The following is a 20,531-nucleotide window of genomic DNA, read 5'->3' as shown; positions in this document are numbered from 1 at the left end:
ATGACATAATTCTGGTACAGTAAAAATATTAAAACACCAGCTCACATCAGAAGGCTGGGCATATTACTACCAACATATTAAAAAATGTATTGGCTAAGGGATCAAAAAGTAAAATAATTTTAGAAATTCCTTGAAGAGTATTTTAAGAGAGAAAACATTTGAGGTTTAGTAACACTTCCACACTGTACCACCTACCAGCTACCATTCTGCGAGGGAAACAAAATTTAGATGCAGCTGAAATTTAGTACGGGCCCAAACCCACATCCTATCTAAAAGGCTTACGCTTTCCTGTCATTGTTTTCTACCCTTCACATTTTGCATTCGTTAGGATTGCATTTTTCTTAATAGTTCTTGCTGCTTTAAATTTAAAAGAAAAGAAATGGGGCTTTCTCATATTACAATTTCAAGGAAAAGGAGACTGCAAGGCTCATTCAGCGACGTATCGGAGGCCTACAAGCTGCACACCCCGCCACGGCCTCACGCTCCGATTTCTTCTATGGGGTTTTGTACAGTTCTTTTTTGGATGGTGCAAACCGCGCAAGTGCAGCATTAAAGCCGCCCCCGACCCTGGGAAACGATGGGAGAACATACAACTTAGGCTCTCCCTAACACACGGCCAAGGGCTGGAGGCCCGGATACCCGCCCCCAAACCCCGTCCACAACAATCGTTTCCTCCCTCCCCGCCTTTTACATACAGTACACATACAAATACACACACGCAGAGCGGCCAGCAGGGGCGGGCCGGGCCCGACCACTCCTCAAACCGCGGGGGGGAGCCGCGGCGGGCCGAGCTATTTTCGCCCCCTCCTCTCTCCTTCGCACCCGTCTTTCTCTCCAGCTGGCTGCCACTGTTAACCAGAAGCGGACTTGCGCATGGAGGGGCGTCGGAAGTTCCGCTTCGGAGCCACACACCTTAGGTGGGTGCTGCGTTGTCCCCCCTCCCTCGGCGAGCAGTTGGTCCCGCCCCAGTGCTAGCGGGCGCCGAGCGGGAGCCGCGCGGGAGCAGCGCAGCGACGGCGGCGGCAGCGGCGGCGGCGGTTGCGATTCGGAGCCGTTGAGACGCCCCTGCGGCAGCTGGTGGCGCAGGTGGCTTGCGTGGACGCGGGCAGAGGCGGCCGGCCCGCCACCGCAGCCTCAGCGCCCGCCGCCCCGGCAGGTGAGCGGGCGGCAGGCACTCGCCCCGCCCCCCCTCGGTGGCCTCGCTCCTGGCTGTAGCGGGGAAGTGGCCGCGGCCCGCTGAGGAGCCGAGGGGCCGCCGGGGCCGCGGCCGTCGGGAGCAGGTTGAGCAAGAGGGCGCGTGTGCCTGGCAGGGGAGCGTTCCCCTTGTCTTTTGCCATCTTTTTTTCCCTCTCCCCCAGACCCTCCTCTCGCTCGGAGCTGGTGAAGAAAGATGGGGCGGGAGGAAGGGGAACGTGGGGCTGAGCAGCATCTCTGGCTCAGGTGGTGGCGTCTTTTCTGTCGTCGAGCGGGGGACCTGCGGAAACCTGGCGGGTGGCTCTTGGGCTGCGGAGGCCGCGCACTGGCGGAGGAGGAGCGGGAGGCGGCTCTCCCCTCACTCTCCCACCCCCGCCCCCGCCCGGGCCTCCCCTCCCCCGTCCCTCCCCGTGCGGCCCCTCCCTCCGGGGTTCTCGGCTCTAACCGCCCTCCGTGCTCTCCCTGGCAGGCGCGTCGGGACACCGAGGCATCCTCCCCCTCCCCGCGCCCCGGGAGCCTCGGCGCCCGTCCGCCCGCATCCCCGCGCCGTCCTCCCGCCGCACCTTCTCCCCGGGCTTCGGACCCCCGGCCTCGCCCCCGAAACATGACTCGCGATTTCAAACCTGGAGACCTCATCTTCGCCAAGATGAAAGGTTATCCTCATTGGCCAGCTCGAGTAAGTGATTTACAGCCTTCGCATTTAGCGGTGCTACCTTCCTCCGAGGCCTACTTCCTACGCTTTCTCTTCATTTTTTTTCTCCTGTTCTCTCTCCCTCTTTCCTTTACTCATTTGTAACCTGAGCTTCCACTGTAGTTTTTCTTTTCACCAGTAATCTCCCATGTAATTGTGAAAATCCAGGGTCTAATTCCTTGTGGTTTGTTCATCGCAGACTTTGACAGATTTTCCTAATCTGAAAGATCTAAATGAGATTACAGTTAATGTCCCATTATAGGTGGAAATAATCAAGAAGGGGTTTTATTTTGAAAAATTAATGAAACATTGACATTTTTCTAATTTTGAGGAAAAGGCAAAATATCAGTGGCAGCTATGCAGGCTCTGGGATGTCACAGAGTTAAATGTTTATAAATTGGATGTACAGGTATTTTTTCGTATGTTTTGTAGTTGTTGAGGCCTTCTGTATTTGCTTGTTTAATAAAGAGATTTAGCACTGGATAGTTTTAAACATTTTGCAATAAGTTAGCACCAAAGAGGATCTAGAAAATTTATTTTCACGATTTTTTATTGCTGAAATTTGCCTTCTGACCTTGAAGAAGTTGTTTTGCTTCTTTGATTGTCTCCCATAGGCAAAAGAGGAGTAGACCTGGATTCCTGGGTTCACACCTAGTGGTACAGAGAGAGGATTAAGGAACCAGGATTTTTTGTGGTATTTAGAAATTGAGACTGTATCTAAGCGCTATTTTCAGAAAAAGAGGCCTTTTTGTTACTTTATGGTAGGGCTCAGGTTCTAAGAAAGTGATAGAACCTAAAAAGTGTTGAGATGCTTTATTTAGATCAGTAAGTTCAAGACCCTTCTTAAATGTAAACATGTGATGTTTTAAAGTTGTAATTTCCACTAATTTACTCTTCTTTGAGGGGTGTTTTTTAAAAAAGATAATTAAATCCTATAGTCTTAATTATGTCATCTGGGAGGAAACATACCCATTGGTTACGGAGAATCATGGAGTGAGTTGCTAAGTGCTATCCAGGTACAAAATGTTTACTGTTTCTTGATTTTTCCCGTCTAGCTCTTTACAGACTCCAGTTTACAGGTTTCCTTTCCTCCAAGTCTAAGTGTCCCTTTTCAGTGGAGTCTTACTTGAACAATCCTTAATCATAATTTTTGTCTGTATATTTGACAACTCCAGTCTATTTCCTTTGTGATAACCTTTTAATACTTATGTGCATGCTTTGACTTCCAAATAGATTGTAAGCTTCCCGAGGGTAGTAGACATAAACTGAAGTTCTTTATCCTCCTACCCCCATGGTCCCTAGTGTACAATCATGCGCTTATAAAACACTGTATTTTGTGTTTAAATAGAGCATAGGGAAACTGGCCAGGTTTAAGGCCCCTCCAAGATACTTTCTTCATGGTTTTAGCATCCTTATTTATTTTGAGGTGTTATAAAATCTGAGGGTATGGGATAACATCTATATTCAGATTTCAGTGCCACAATGCAGTTAAAAGCCAAATGGAAATGTTTTAAAAATGATCTACTCTTCCAAATCATCCTCCCCATAGGCTTCAGTATGTTAGGTAACCAAGAGTTAGTGCTGATAATTTTTTTTTTTTTTTTTTAAAGATTTTATTTTTCCTTTTTCTCCCCAAAGCCCCCCAGTACATAGTTGCATATTCTTCGTTGTGGGTCCTTCTAGTTGTGGCATGTGGGACGCTGCCTCAGCGTGGTTTGATGAGCAGTGCCATTGTGGGTCCTTCTAGTTGTGGCATGTGGGACGCTGCCTCAGTGTGGTTTGATGAGCAGTGCCATGTCCGCGCCCAGGATTCGAACCAACGAAACACTGGGCCGCCTGCAGCGGAGCGCGCGAACTTAACCACTCGGCCACGGGGCCAGCCCCAACAGTGCTGATAATTTTTAAGTCTTGCACATTCTTGTAATCCTATACCAGTAAAAATCGTTTTTAAAGTCAACTTAAAAAAACTGCCTAACATTTATTAAACTCTGTAGGTGCTGGACATCTGCACAGATTTTTAAAGGTGTTTGCTAGCAGATGGAAGCATATGAACTGGGTTGACAGAAAATATCCCTTAAGACCTCTAAGGTTTTTCACAATTCTTGGGGCCTTCTCACAAAGTTGAAATGACAGGTATAATCATTGTATAGGTGAGGAAATTAAAGTCCCTAGGGGTGTTGAGTGGTAATGCTTCTGTTGGTGTCTGAAACCTCGAGACTGCCAACCAGTCAGATCACCCTCATGGTCTTCAACATGGCAATGTATATAGAGCATAGTAGGTCCTCTGGTCTGCTCCGTTCTTTACAAAGTCAACTGATGTTTTAATTAAAGTGTCTTTGGAATTAGGAAAATTATGAGAAAGGAATGTTATGATGAAGTTTAAATAAATGAATAGGTAATGAAATAAAATAGAAATGTTATTAAATTCTTGCTAGATACTACTACCTGATGGCTTTAACTCTGAGGTCTGCTTTCCCTTTACTGATAAGAGAAAGTAAGAAATATGCACATGTGTTAGACATAACAGCACCTGATATTTTCTTCCCTACTTAATTAGAAGGATTGGAAGAGGAATGAAAAAGGAACACGTAACCTCATGATTCAGCCATGTAGGTGTAAGATCTTTTCAGAAAATGTGTTTCAGACTTTGAGAAATAATGCTTTAAACTTGTTAATGTCTGCTTTTACCTTACTCTGATATTGCATAGCCTCCCTGCGGAAATAGCATTTAGGATTTCTGAATAGATTCAGATTCCCTTATCTGAAATGCGTAGGGCCAGGCATTTTTAAAAATTCAGAATTTAGGGATTTTAGAAAGGTAGTGATGGTACCTATGCCATATATTTTGCTTCTGGTAAGTTCTGGGCTGGCACGTGATAATCTAACACAATATTTCTGCAGAGAAGCATCGGTAGAAACACTAGTGGATAAGAGAAATGATGGAATAGCTTCAGTGTCAGTCTAGGTTTTCCCACCAAACGAATTTTGAGAAATATCTTGATTTTCAGAACTTCTTGGGTTTCAGAACTGGGGATAGGAGATTGTGGACATGTAAAACTGGTCCACTTTATATCAGATCCCTTTTGGATGTCTTGTTTTCTGTTTATTCTGGTGTGCTGAGGTGTATATAATTTGAAAGTTTTTAATTTTTCTGATCTTTCTTTTAGGTAGATGAAGTTCCGGATGGAGCTGTAAAACCACCCACAAACAAACTACCCATTTTCTTTTTTGGAACTCATGAGACGTAAGTCCTTTTAGCTCTAAAGGCAAATCAGAGTTAATTTAGCAGAGTCTTTAGGCATAAAATAGAAAACAGGTAAAGATAAATTCAAAGGGAAAATAGTAAAGTAGTAGGAAACTTGAAAATCGTCTTTGAACTTTGGGAAAAGTCTTCAAGTATCCCTTTTTAAATTTATTTTTAAGGTAGAAAAATTAGACACTGTAGGTTTAACTTTCATTGGGGTAGATGTTTCTTTAATCATAAAAGGACAATACATATGGATTGTGTTAGCAACAAGGAGAATGACTGCTGGACGCAAGTATGTAAGGAAAGTTTTAACAAGCCATTCAGTGCTCATATTTAGTATAATAAGCCCTTTTCATAACGACAAGCTGGCACCCTATTTTAGATTTGTGATATAAGCCACACAAATGGTGTATTGTGGGGAAGGTGAGAAGAGAGCTGGTTAATTCCCTTTGTGTGTATTTATGTGGTCCCAAGAGCCACTTTGAATGCTCTGCTGCCCCTGGTGGATATGTGGACAGAGAACCGATTTGGTGACGCAAATTACTTTTTCAGAAATTGCAACTGAATATTGAACTGTTAGTTCTAGGTGCATAGGATTGCTTTAGAGGCTATCTCATTAATTTTGGAAAATATCCTACATACTTATAATTTTATAGCCTTATGAGTACTATATAATCTCACTGACTTTGGACTTGAAATTTAGAATTTGCAGTAATTTTGGTAAAGTAGGCTTGTTTACCTGGGACTAGGAGAAACAAAGCTGTTGAGATTCTAATTAGAATTATGTATTCCTGAGAGTGTCTATGCTGGCAACATTTGGTTTAACATTACTTAGCTACTATGTGAACTTTTACGTAATTTCTTTCAACAGCCTTATTAAGATATAATGTATGCCATAAAGTTTACTTGTTTCAAGTGTACAATTTAGTGGATTTTAGTGTATTTACTTCCATACCCATTAGCAGTCACTGTCCATTCCCTCCTCCCCAGCCCCAGAAAACCACTAGTTTACTGTCTGTCTAGATTTGCCACTTCTGGACATTCATATTCATGGTATACAGTGCCACATAATTATTTTCTTTAAAATACAGTTTTGAGTCCAGAATTGGATTGGTCTTCACCATAATTACTTTGAGTTGGGTTTAGGTATATCCTATATAAGTTTAATTTTGTAAGAAATGATGAATTTCTGAGTCCATGGGATAATCTACCATTAAAAAAAAAATTCTTCCATAAATTTTATAGGTAAAGATATCTTTTAATGAAAACTTTGTATACTGTGTATTGGAGTAGGGGTTTTCAGAATGTGGTACCAGGTCACACTGCAGTAGAATCACATGGGAACTTTAGCTAGACATGCAAATTCTTGGACACCCCATCTCAGACCTACTAAATCAGAAACTGACATGTGGGGCCTAGCAGTCTGTTTTAATAGCCTTCCAGATGATTCTGATGCATGTGAAGTTTGGAAACACTGTATTGGAGTACTGTTAGTAGACAGTCCTTAGAACTTTTCAATTTTACAAGTTTAGAATTTTTTAAATTTGATTTTTCTGAAATGGGACAGATTTTAGACCTTTTATATACTTATAGTTCTATAGAACACATAGTTCATTCTTATGTTAAATTTAGAAGAGTGATCATACCTTCACCAACATTTAAAAATGAGGATTTTTATATTGTAAATATCTGTAAATTTTAAAACAAACTACACCAAATAACTAAACTTTTATAAGGATTCTTTGGTTAATAACAAAACAGTAGTATAAAGCGGTTAATGAAAACAATGAATTATTAATATTCAAGAAATTAGAATATATTCAAGGAATTAGAATGTAACTTTAAAATTAAGCTAATGATACTAACTTTTTATTTCAAAGTGCACTTGCAATGTTTTGTGCCTCAGTGTTCTAAGTATACCATTTATCTTTGGACTGGCAGTGCTGCTGTGTCTGTTGGTTTGGTGACTTAACTTTTTTTATACTTAAGGTTAATTTTTAGAAACTAGATCTTTGATGATTTGTCTTTTTACCCCTTGAAAGTTGAGAGAGTAGTTATTTTAACCTTTCAATTCGGATTTTGCATAAATGGGAGTTTACTCTAACAGGCTGTAGTTAGGGAGATGGGAAAGGAAGAACATAGAAGAAGAAATGGTAATTTGGAAAACTGTACTCACTCATAACTAATTTATAGATTAGGATATTTTTTATTGTGAATTTAGAGTAGAATCTTTTTGTAACTGCATTTTTTCCTGGCCTGCGAACATCTGATTTTTCTTAGCATTTTATGACATTCACAGTATATTCATCCAGCAATCAAGTTTTGAATATTAGACAATAATGAGCCCTGATGTATGCCAACTGTGACCATATATTAGGTATCTAAAAACTCACATATTCAAAACAGAGTCTTAGTAAATGAGACTGACGTGGACCCAGTCCTTTGCTGGACCAAAAGTCTTAGTGCCTTCCTTGATTACGTATTAGTCTTTCCCCTTTGTCCCCACATCTAGTCAGCCAGCGAGTCTTGTTCTTTTCCTTTAAAATGCGTTTTGATTGTCCACTTTTCTCCATCTCCTTTACTACAACTCAAGTCCATGCCACAGTTAACTCTTACAAATAGTGTCCTAACACTAGCTTTGTCTCAGTTTCCACTTTTCATATATAGTCAAAGTGATTTCATTTTCTTTTTTAAGATTGTATTTTTCCTTTTTCTCCCCAAAGCCTCCCGGTACATAGGTGTGTATTTTTAGTTGTGGGTCCTTCTAGTTGTGGCATGTGGGATGGCGCCTCAGCATGGCCTGATGAGTGGTGCCATGTCCTCGCCCAGGATCTGAACTGATGAAATCCTGGGCCGCTGAAGTGGAGCACGCGAACTTATCCACTCAGCCACGGGGCCGGTCCCATCAAAGTGATTTTTGTGTCCCAATCAGATCACGTCATTTCCCTGACCGAAAACCTCCAGTGGCTCCATTATTAACATTAGCAACAAACAAAACCCCCAGATTTTGTCTACAAGTGCTGTTTGTAAGACCATATATGAACTAGCCTATCCTTACCCCTCCAACCTCATCACATTTTACTGTTAGATAAATATGCTTATCTTCTCTCAGGTCCTTCTTGCTTATTTTCCCTTTGTTGAGCAATGCTTTCAGATTTTCAGTCATTTAGATCTTAGCTCAAATCCTCCTTTTTATGTGTATTTTCTCAATTGTAATAATGACTGAAATTTTTTCCTTCACTCATAAGTGAAGAGCATGGAGAGCCAGGGACCTTGGTTTTTGTGTTTGTCATCATTTACTTAAGTGCCTGGTGCACAGTAGCTGTTAAATACATATTTGGTGATAGATTGAAAGCTCTATGCCCTGGGTAAAATCATTTGTTGATTTTGAATTTGCTGTCCATTAATGAATATTTATATGTAGTGTTTAAAACAAGTAGATCAGAAGACTGTCTTTGAATCTTAGCTGCCTTACTTGCTGTATGACCTTGGGCAGGTTACTTAGCCCTGTGTGCTTTTCTTCCTTATTTATAAAATGGGAATAATAATATATTCCACTTCAGAATTTTGGGGTGCAAATAACAAGATACTACATGAAAAATGCTTAGAACAGTGCTTGACATGTAGTAAACACTATATAATTGTCAGCTATTATTAAAGATAGTCTTGCATATTATTTTTCCAAGACTAATAGCTGTAGTGTTGTTAAATTGTTTGAAATGCTGTTTGAGTTTTGCTGGCTTATTACCATTGCTAATTGAGAGAATACTCTCAGAGATAGGGTCTATCTCTCTAAAGTCTAGAAAATTTACATGAAGATGGTGTTCTTGCTGCTTTTATCTTCTTACTGCTCTTGTCTTAGTGCAAGGAAGTTGGATTCTCTGTTCTAGGAACTTTACAAATGTCCATCACAGGCTGTTTTAAAACCTGCCTAATATACAGTTTTAGGAGTGAAGGTAAATGGGGAGGTACTGGTGGTAGTCAGTTTTTCATATAACCTATCCACAAGAAAAGAATAAAGGTATGAATCATAGGATAAGAATTTATTTTTTTCTACAGTGGTTCTTGTGTACAACTTCTGCATGTGTTAGTGTGGGACTTTTGTCTGGTTTCTTGTAAGCCTTATACCAAATGATGAGAGGAACTGTTTGTTCATCTCTATACCAGAGGTTTATGGCACATGGTAGATGTATATTCAGTTGTTTATTGAATCATTTTCTATTATAAAGCATGCTGTTGTAAAATATAAAATCTAGTTATGAAACACTGTTTCATATTTTGTGATTTAATAATGGAGAAATGAAGCAGCAAGTTAGAATCAGTGTTTTAGAAAGTAGGACTTTCTGTTTCGTAGTGTTATTTGGCAACAGTTAAATGTGTTTTGAGCTTTGTATCGTCAGCTCTGATAAGCTTTCCCATTTTTTATATGCAACTTCTGGTTTGCTTTAAAGGAAGAGTCCTAGCTTTGTGGTAACTGAGCTTTGGAGGGATACATGTCGGTGTTCTTGTGCCTTTACACATTGTTTACAAAAGGGTGAATTTAGAGAAGTAACTGCTTTTCTGTGTACTTGTATTCTGTGAAAATTGGGATACACAGGAAGACAGGACCCTTAGGGGTATGCCACGTAAGAAACACATTTGCAGGATTTAAGTTGCTTCAGAATTATATAAAATTAGTACTGTAGTTAATGATTTGATGTTTTCTTAGGATATTTTACATTAGCCTGGATTCTTGTGGGCTTTGACATTGGTATTTGAAGTCCGAGTTCACAGGTATAGGGATATGGCGTCGATATTTTATTGGTAGATGTTTCAAAGACTATATTACAGTGGATAAGGGAAACCCTGAATACCTTTTTAAGGAACATTGTACAGAGTTGAGGCTCTCCTGTATAGTAGATGACCTTGCCTGACTCACTTAATCTTTCTGGCTTTTAGTTTTCTCATCTTTAAAATGAGGATTTTGGTAGCACAACCATAAGGACCCACAACTAGAATATACAACCATGCACTGGGGGGCTTTGGGGAGAAGGAGAAGAAGAAGAAAAAAGGAAGATTGGCAACATTTGTTAGCTCAGGTGCCAATCTTTAAGGGAAAAAAAAATGAGAATTTTGGTGATCCCTAAGTTTCTTTTCAGTGGGTAAATTTAATTAATGTATGTTTTTTCATTGTTAAATTTTTTTTTTTTTTAAAGATTTTATTTTTTCCTTTTTCTCCCCATAGTCCCCCAGTACATAGTTGTATATTCTTCGTTGTGGGTCCTTCTAGTTGTAGCATGTGGGACGCTGCCTCAGCGTGGTTTGATGAGCAGTGCCATGTCCGTGCCCAGGATTCGAACCAACGAAACACTGGGCCGCCTGCAGCGGAGCGCACAGACTTAACCACTCGGCCACGGGGCCAGCCCCCATTGTTAAATTTTTTAAACAACATAAAAGGATAGTTCTATACAAAGAAAACAAATCATTTTTACTCCTGTGTTTTAGAAACACCCCCTAAACTTTTGAATGTTGTACTGTGTTTTCTTTGAGATGATGATGTCATGTTAAGATGCAGTGCTTTGAAGAATAATAGAGCTGCAGCCACGTAAGCCCTGCGGGACTGGTGATGGCCGTCTACAGACTAGTCCAGGCCCCTTTCACCAAGTGGGTGGGGTTGCATCCCCAGGGAGGGTTCTGTGTGTTTTCATATTTTTTTAATTGAAATGTAATTGACATATATTGTGTATATGTTGATTTGATACATTTATAAGTTGAAATATGATTACCACCATAGGGTTAGCTAACACCTCCATCGTGTCCTATAATTATCATTTCTTTTTTATTAGGAGAACGTGGGAGGATTCTTTTTTTGTCCACCATCTTTTTCATCCAGGTTTTTTGAGTCTCATTAAGGTGCCCCTTAGTCTTGAGCATATCCTTTGACTCAGCGGTTCTACTTAGAATTTATTATGAAGATATGTGCAAAGATTGAGCAATATGTTTATTATAGCTGCATTACTTTATAATAAATAAATAAAAATTTGATATAGAAAATGGTCCAACAATAGGCAAATTAATTTTGGGATAGTTATTCAATGAAATAGTATGTAGTTGTTAAGTAATTGTTGACATTAAAAGATGTTCATTTTAATTTGAAAAAGTATTTATGGATGCATATGTATCAAATACATTAAAATTACATATTTATATGTATATATACAACTAAAAAGTGTCCTGAGGGGCTGGCCCCATGGCTGAGTGGTTAAGGTTGCATGCTCCGCTTCAGTGGCCTGGGGTTCATCAGTTTGGATCCTGGGCGTGGACCTACACACAGCTCATCAAGCCATGCTGTGGCATCATCCCACATAGAAGAACTAGAATGACCTACAACTAAGATATACATCTGTGTCCTGGGGCTTTGGGAGAAGAAAAAAAAAAAAGAGGAAGATTAGCCACACATGTTAGCTCAGGGCCAATCTTCCTCACCAAAAATCAAAAAAAAAAAAAAAAAGACTGAAAACTGGCTGTCTATAGTTGGTAAAACTATGGATCATTTTTGTTTTCTTTGATAGGATATGATATTCATTCACTCAAAAATATTTTAACAGTTTTATTGAGATATAATTCATATCCCAAACAACTCATCCATTTAAAGTGTGCAATTCAATAGATCTTAGTATATCCAGAGAGTAGTGTGGCCATTAGCGCAACATTTTCATCACTCCGAAAAGAAACCCTGTACCCATTAGCAGGTACTTCCTGTTTCTCCCCAGTTCTCCCTCCTGTCTTGCTGTAGGCAACCACTGATCTGTTTGCCTGTTCTGGGTGTTTCATATAAATGGAACTATAAAATGTGGTCTTTATGACTGACTTTTTCTGCTTAGCATGTTTTCAAGGTTTGTCTATATTGTAGCATATGATAGTACTTCATCTCTTTTTACTGCCAAATATTCCATTGTATCGATCTACCATATTTTACTTATCCATTCATCAGGTGATAGATTTTTGGATTGTTTCCAATTTTAAATGTTATGAATAATGCTGTGGAATATTTGTGTACAAGCTTTTGTGTGGACGTGTTTTCATTTCTATAGCCGTGGAATTCCTAGGTCAAATGATACTCCATGTTTAATCTTTTGAGGAATGGCCAGACTGTTTTCAAATCAGCCCCCCACCATTTTACAATCCCATCAGCAATGAATGAGGATTCCAGTTTCTCCGTATCTTTGCCAAGAGTTGTTATTATCTGTCTTTTTTATGAAAGCTGTCCTGGTGGTTGTGAAGGTAGTATCTTATTGTGGTTTTGATTTACATTCCACTTACAGCTAACGATGTTGAGCATCTTTTCATGTGTGAATATTTTTTTTAACCTTTGATACATAACATGAATTATTTATATTTGTAAAGGTCTTCTCTCAGTTGGAAAGGCATAGTTATTTAATTTTTGGTATAGTGATAAAGATGTACATTTAAGTACGACATCATGTGAACATAATAGTAAAATAATAGAAAGTAGAGCTTGAAAACTTGAATCTGGAGGAGCAGCAGGAGAATTTTTTTTAAAAACTATTCAGCAAAATTAAGAATAAAGGTTAACCACGTGTAATAAAAAGGTATATGTAGAACGAGGTGGTATAAAACCAAATAAGTGATTGCATTATGTGACTAGATCAAGTTCTAGTAAGACTTGGGTTGGATTAATAATCTCGCTGTGTCTTACTTTGTGAGACAAGGTTCAAACAAGACATGGCCAAGTAACAGTATAATGTAGTCACAAAGGAAGCAAGAAGAGCAGTATTGCTATTTGATAAAAGTAGAATTTAAAGTCGAAGCATGAAGAGGAGAGAAGGGTACAGGCAGTCCTTAGCTTTTCATAGTTCAAGTCTACATGCATATTGGTTACCATGGTTTAGTTAAATCACACCAGTCCCCCAACAACATGGTTCAGATTTCGCTTACCCCGGAATATGAACTGTAATTGCATAAACTACAAAATTTGTGGCTAGCTTTTCAGTGCACAGATGAAGGTGTAAATAACAGATGCATAGATGTCACTTACTTCAGAGTCTTGGTGTTGGGCAGTGTGCATCTGTCTCTCAGTTCATGCATAGACAGCGAAGTGTAGTTGTGTTGTTGCCTCTGTCTCCATATACCCACCCAGGTTACATTAGATAAAACCAACAAAATAGGGAATTGGCTAAGAAAGATGAAAGGGCAGCAGAGAAACAAACTGATAATGCTAGAAGTGAAATTTGAGTTGAATGTAAGTGGACTTCTAGAATAAGTAGCTAACCTTGTGACTGTAGACATGCTGCATTTGGAGAGACTGGATCTGCACCCAGAGGAACATAATTCACAGCAAGCTCAGCAACATAAATAGGGAAAGTGGTTGTGATGAAGAGGATGAAGATGTCTCAGAGGAAGTGACACCAACAGAAAACATTAAAGATACTTCACAACATTGAAAGTGCACAGGATAAAATGTTGGAAGCTGATCACGATCAGACTTAGAAAAGAGTATAACAATTTGCCAAAGCATAAAAAATATGGCCACTCCGTGTCATAAGTTATATGAACTGTTCAAACTACTCTTCAGCTTTTTACAAAGAAATGAAACGCTTTGACCTCGAGGTTTCTAATGTTTTAAATTACAGTGTACTAAATAATTTAGTATTTTTTTTTTACTTTTAACACTAATAGAGTGTTTAATGTTTTGACAGTTTTTAAAGGTTATGGAACAATTGTAATTTTTCCCATTGTTTATTAAGCTTGCCTTACATGATCATTGTTATGGTTTCACACTGCCACGCAATGTGAGGACTACCTGTTTTGAGAAAAGAAAAATAATCCATGTAAATTTAACTCAGACCTTTATATGCTAAATAACATCGTGGTAGAATCAGTCTTCTCTTTTGAATAGCTTTTAAGTTTAGAGTCATATCTAAAAATGCCCTATGTTTGAGGTTTTATTTATTTATTTTTTCCTTTTTCTCCCCAAAGCCCCCTGGTACATAGTTGTATATTCTTTGTTGTGGGTCCTTCTAGTTGTGGCATGTGGGACGCTGCCTCAGCGTGGTTTGATGAGCAGTGCCATGTCCGTGCCCAGGATTTGATCTGTTTAAGGTCTTAAAACATTTTTCTGGGGCTGGCCTGGTGGCGCAGCGGTTAAGTGCGCATGTTCTGCTTCAGCAGCCCGGGGTTTGCCGGTTCGGATCCTGGGTGCGGACATGGCACCGCTTGGCAAGCCATGCTGTGGCAGGAGTCCCACATATAAAGTAGAGGAAGATGGGCACGGATGTTAGCTCAGGGCCAGTCTTCCTCGGCAAAAAGAGGAGGATTGGGGGCAAATGTTAGCTCAGGGCTAATCTTCCTCAAAAAAAAAAAAAAAACCCACCCGTTTTTCTGTAATTTCATTAAGTATTTAAGATCCCTTCCACTTCTTGAAATTCCTGTTGCCACCAATTTTGAGCCCTTTGGGGATTTTGAACTATAAATGAGGGTGCTGTCTTTTTATATTGCTGCTTAGTATCCAGTTTTTTCAGTCTTCTTTCCAGCTTCCAGATCTCTGTTGATATCGTCTCTCTTGTTGTTGTCTTTGGCCTTATGAGTTGTTTTTGTGGACTTTTAGGAGAGAATTTGTGTTGTGTTGAATTGCTTTGTTGTAACTGGAAGTGTACTTCATTCATTTTTTTGCTGAGGAAGATTTGCCATGAGCTAACATCTGTTGTCAGTCTTCCTCTATTTTGTATGTGGGTTGATGCCACATCTTGGCCACCAACACATGGTGTAGGTCCGTGCCCTGGAACTGAACCCAGGCTGCTGAAGTGGAGCACGCCAAACTTAACCTCTAGGCCACAAGGCCAGCCTGGTATACTTTATTTTTGATGGAGGTTTAACTCAGGTCATTTACTTGGAGTTTTAAACTGATTACATAGTAGGAATTGTTTTACTGTTTTAACTAAATGTGTTGTTTTTCTAATTTGAGATTATGGGTAGGAATGAATGAGGCCTAGTAAAAGTTTGAATTTCTGGATCAAATGAGATGATGATGATTTAAGTGTGCCTTAATCGATGGTGCAGTTAAGATACATGGATATAATGAGTATTCTTAAATTACAGAATTTAAATAGTAAAGCTGACTTTTATATGCATTGAATATATTTAAATAGAGCTCTCAGTCTTTAAATTTTATCTTAAAGCCTTTTTAAATATTCGAACTAGAGTGATAACTGTAGTCATTAGGTCCCTAATTCTTAAAGAATTTCAGCAGATAAGGAATTTGTGATATGTACCTAATTAATAATTAATCTTAAATTGTAGCACATTTTAGAGGAAATGAGTAGTAATTTGGTTTTCCTCTTGCTTTGGAAAATACATGTCTATCAACCATCTCATAGCAAAAAACTCATATATACTGTGCATCTACCTTTATAGAACTGACAGACTTCTATAGAACTGACTGACCTAGGGAGACATAGGGGCTCTGTTCCGGAGAATATATGTAAATATATAGGTGTATGTACACACAGCAAAACAGTTGATGGTCATCATTCACAGATTCCGTATTTGTGGATTTACTTGCTTATTAAAATTTATTTGTAATCTCAAGTCAGTGCTTGTGGCACCTTCATGGTCATGTCTGTGCAAAATGGCCCAAAAAAATGAGGAACTTGATACACACATTCCTAGCTAAGGCTGGACGAGGCAGTGCTCTGCCTTCTTGTTCCAGATTTCAGACTGTAAACAGGCGTCCTTTTTGCAGTCATATATCTCCATGGTTTTTGTATTTTTGTGGTTTTGTTGGTCATTTCACTGTTTATAATAGCCCCCCAACCATAGTACTGAAGTGTTATTTAGTGTTCTCAAGTGCAAGAACGTTGTGCTGTGCCTTGTAGAGAAGGTATGTCATGAGCTGTTGGCTGTGAGTTCATTGTTAATTAATTACCAATATGTATTAAATAAGGTGCCGTTAAACAGAAACACATAAAACAAGGTTATGCATTGATTGGTTAACTAAAATTTTGTGACCAGAGAGAGGCTCACAGGAACCTATTCTGTATTTCCCCTGGAGCAGTGGTACAATATTTACTAATTCAGTGTTCACAGTGACTTCATCGAACATAATTACCACAAATACAAAAATTGACTTTTTTATATATATGTATATGTGAATGAACTAATGAACCAGTTATAGCATCTGATTCTTTCATTGAATAAAGTAAAATTCTTAACACATATTCATTTTACTCTAAAAATTTAAGATGTGTGTATATGTATATACAAATGTAAGAAATATACATATAGTAATATACCTTGTTGACAGTGTTTTATGAGTTGTGGAATATACCAAACTACTTTCAAATAAAATTATATTTGGACTGCATTTAAATATGTTGATTAATGCAGTTATGTCACATAGTTTTTTTTCACTTTTGTGCATTTTTTTTATTGTGGTAAAATAGACATGAAATTTACTGTTTTACCATTTTTAAATGTACAGTTCAGTGGCATTAAGTACATTCATATTGTTGTGCAACTTGCATGTTTTTTTAAAATAGGATTATGGATCTAGGAGCTTGTGACTGAATTTAATAAAAGTATTTGGAATTAAATATAATTACTTGTGTCTACCCTTTAATTATGTAAGATTTTTAATGCATTTTAGATTAAGAATTTTTGATAATTGCATCATAGGGTAGTGCTATTTAATAACTTATTATATATTTGAGATTGCTTTGCACTCACATTTTCCCCTCTCCTTTTTTAGTGCTTTTTTAGGCCCAAAGGATATATTTCCTTACTCAGAAAATAAGGAAAAGTACGGCAAACCAAATAAGCGAAAAGGCTTTAATGAAGGTTTATGGGAGATAGATAACAATCCGAAAGTGAAATTTTCAAGTCAACAGGTGCGTCATTTTATGTCACGTTTAGTTTAGTAGTATTTATTCAGTCTTGAGGAATAATCACTATTCTAGCTGTAGGAAAATAAATACTAATTTAAGAGCCTTGTGAATTTCAGATTAAATTGTTCTTATTTGTGAGATTGAACCTTGACCTTTCATATCTAGATGAACTGATGAAAATATTATTTGCATGGTTAAACAGATCTCAGAAAGCTGGGAAATATTTGGTTATTTAGCTCCTGATTGAGAGTTTTTGTTTAATGTGTTATTGAATTTAAACCCATGTGTACTGTTCTCTTAAATTCAGGTTTTGTAACTTGAAGGGTGTCTGTTCTTTTTCTTATTTGCTTTAATTTCTAAATCTGTAAAATTGTATTAGGAAATGATCCTCACTTGGGTTAAGTTAAATATGTGACAAAAGTACTTACAGCACTATGCAAATTACACTTAATGTTTTTGGTGTCTAGAAGAACATCCTTAAACCTCCTTTGTATTCTGTTTTCCATGTGTCCAGAGCTTTTGTTCATTTCTATTAGACTTGAGGTAGTAAAAAACCAGGAAGAGTATGAGTAAAGAAGTAGATGGCAACAAATTGAAATTTTTGCAACTTTCTACTTTTAAACCTATGTTTTTTTACTTTGCATGTGTCATGCTTTTTCTTGTCTTTGAGAACTTTTCAGAGGCTGTTATGTCTGGAATGTTTGTCTTTCATTGATGCTCCAAGGCTGCATTAGATGATCCTAAATGCCTTCGTTATCACCCAAAACTCATTTGTTAGAGTACTCATCATGTCATATCATAATTGCTGGCTGTACTTGTCTTAACTACCACAGGCGTTGACTCCATGAACAAAGACGTTGTATGTCCTATGTGCCTGGCATTATTCTGTGTGTGGGAAGAATAGGTATTCACTAAATATTTGTTGCATGAATGTAAGAATGGATGAATGGTTTCCCATCATTATTGCCTTGACTGTGTAATGGGAGTCCAAGGAGACTGAATTGGTTATTTCCTGAAGCTAACATTTTGTAACTTCACTTGGATCACGTGTCCTGTGATTCTACCTTCAAGGTCTCTCTCATCCACCAGATCGCACAGCTTGGTCACCCTGTTCTCTGTTCTATCTACCTACTTAATCTCCAGGTAGTTTTCACCACATATACTTGGAATTTTCCATTTCACAATGAAATTTTTAGTGGGTTGTATGTATGAAACCCAAGAATTTTCTGTCTTTAACAAAAGTACAAATGATTGTCCTGGTGTGATGTACTCTGTTCTCTGCCCAGATGCATCCTTAGTGGCATATTTCTAGGGTTTGGGAAAGGCCGTGATGCCCATACTTACACAAGACAGACAGACAAAAAATGGCCATCATAATTTATGAAAATTTCTGTAGTGCTATAAGTAATTTTGAAGGCATTTTTACATTTTTTTGTTATAACTTCATAATAATTTTGTGGGTTATCAGCATTGCCTTTTTCACAGAAGAGGAAATGGGTTTACAGTTTAAAAGTTTAGCTAGAATACGTGGAACTGGAAAGGGGCACAGTTTGGATCACAGTGCTACTTTGTAGATCTGTGCGTACCCTCACCTCCCAAGATGTGCTTTGTTGCTTCTGTTACTCATCTTTTTGGTTGGTGTTAGTAGAGTCTTGGGCCCTAGATCACCCACTTAAGTATCTATCATCCATGGGGTCCTTTTAAAATCTAGTGATGATTACTGGACTTCCACTTAGTACCTGTTACATCAGAATCACTTAAGTTTGGGTCTCAGGAATCTGCATTATAAATAAACTAAGTTTGAAGTATAGACTAATCAAAGTCTTTAAATAAAGCTGGGATATATATCCTTTGCAGAAGCTGTTTGTCTTAGAGTACATAGATAAGCTTGTCTCTCCAGAATATCTCAGTAGCTGAATACAGTGCAGGTCTGTGCTATTCTCAATCAACTTCCACTGTATCTTGTTGGATATTTGTTGGTTAGAACATCAGAATGGTGTTCTTTGTAATATCCTTTCATTTCAGCCTCGTTGTTTTATCCTCTGCACTTGTATATATTCACCTACAGGAATCCAATCCCTTAATAAGACTTAGAAGAAAATCAGAGCATTTAAAAACTATTTAAAAATTGTATATATTAAAAGCGTCCTATGGAACAGAAATGTGGGTACTTTTCTAACTTCCTTGCACACAGGCTTTTGATTTTTCATGGGTAAGAAATTTTAAAGTTGGGGTAAAATCTTATTTTGTCAAATTAATAGACTTGATTGTTCATAGGCATCAACTAAACAATCAAATGCATCATCTGATGTTGAAGTTGAAGAAAAAGAAACTAGTGTTTCAAAGGAAGACACTGACCATGAAGAAAAAGCCAGCAATGAGGTGTGTTTGACTTCACTTGCATTTTAAACCCATTTTGTTGCAAGGAATAAATTGTAAAATAAGTTGGTCAATTGATCACAAAGTAGAAAGTACTCTTAAAATTTCCTTGTGTAAATATTAAATTTGTATTCTAAAATAATTTTTGCATCTTTAAGATGCCTGGATGTTTCTTTGAAGTTACTTTGCTGTGCAAAATATGAGGTCTGGCTGTAGGAGAGTGGTTACTGTCAGGGGTTTTTGTTTTTTTTTTTTTTTTTAAGATTTTATTTTTCCTTTTTCTCCCCCAAGTCCCCTGGTACATAGTTGTATATTCTTCGTTGGGGGTCCTTCTAGTTGTGGCATGTGGGACGCTGCCTCAGCATGGTTTGATGAGCAGTGCCATGTCCGCGCCCAGGATTTGAACCAACGAAACACTGGGCCGCCTGCAGCGGAGCGCACGAACTTAACCACTCAGCCACGGGGCCAGCCCCTGTCAGGGGTGTTTTTAAAGCAGGGTATTGTTTGATGGATGTACTGCAAAGGGCATTGAACCAAATTTTTAAAAACCGTGGTTTGTTTCCAACTCTCATTATCTCTGGGTGGGGATGCTCATTTAGCCCTTCTAGGCCTCATAAAATGGTGGTCAGATCATCGCCCAAGTCTCAGTCATCTCTTAAAATTTACAGCCCTAAAGTTCCAGATTCTACTGTAGAAAAAGTGGCTCTGTAAATTTAAATAGACAAACTTCCTATGTACTAGCAAGGGTGACTTCTATATTTGATCTGACAGAGGAAAGGTTTTTGGGGCAAAGATATTGGCTACTTCACTTTATAATGATACTGTTAAGACTTTTAATGTTTATAATTTCAAATGTCGGAGAAGCAAAACAAGTTTCCCTATTACTTTTAATGAAACATGTCTGTGGCTTTTAGTTTTAAGAAATTTTCTTTCATGGGTCCCGGCTGAGTGGTTAAGTTCGTGCATTCTGCCTTGGCGGCCCAGGGTTCTGCCGGTTCGCATCGTGGGCGCGGACATGGCACCGCACATTTGGCCATGTTGAGGCGGTGTCCTACATGCCACAACTAGAAGGACCCACAACTAAAATATACAACTATGTACTTGGGGGATTTGGGGACAAAAAGCAGAAAAAAAAAGA

At 38.5% G+C, this 20,531-nt stretch overlaps 1 protein-coding gene across 1 annotated transcript in view; it reads left to right on the top strand.

Moving 5' to 3' along the window:
* The first annotated feature begins 967 nt into the window (after positions 1-967).
* PSIP1 (PC4 and SRSF1 interacting protein 1) overlaps positions 968-20,531 on the top strand; it is a 38,953-nt gene continuing 19,389 nt past the window's right edge. The window contains exons 1-5 of the mRNA XM_046664065.1: positions 968-1,156; positions 1,664-1,870; positions 5,053-5,129; positions 16,879-17,017; positions 19,292-19,396. Of these exons, the coding sequence (XP_046520021.1) occupies positions 1,799-1,870; positions 5,053-5,129; positions 16,879-17,017; positions 19,292-19,396 (393 nt within the window). The 5' untranslated portion in view covers positions 968-1,156; positions 1,664-1,798. The remainder of the gene's footprint in view (positions 1,157-1,663; positions 1,871-5,052; positions 5,130-16,878; positions 17,018-19,291; positions 19,397-20,531) is intronic.

This window comes from Equus quagga, chromosome 6 (genome assembly GCF_021613505.1).
Source record: "Equus quagga isolate Etosha38 chromosome 6, UCLA_HA_Equagga_1.0, whole genome shotgun sequence".
Lineage (NCBI taxonomy): Eukaryota > Metazoa > Chordata > Mammalia > Perissodactyla > Equidae > Equus > Equus quagga.
This window is presented reverse-complemented; position numbering and strand designations above follow the sequence as displayed.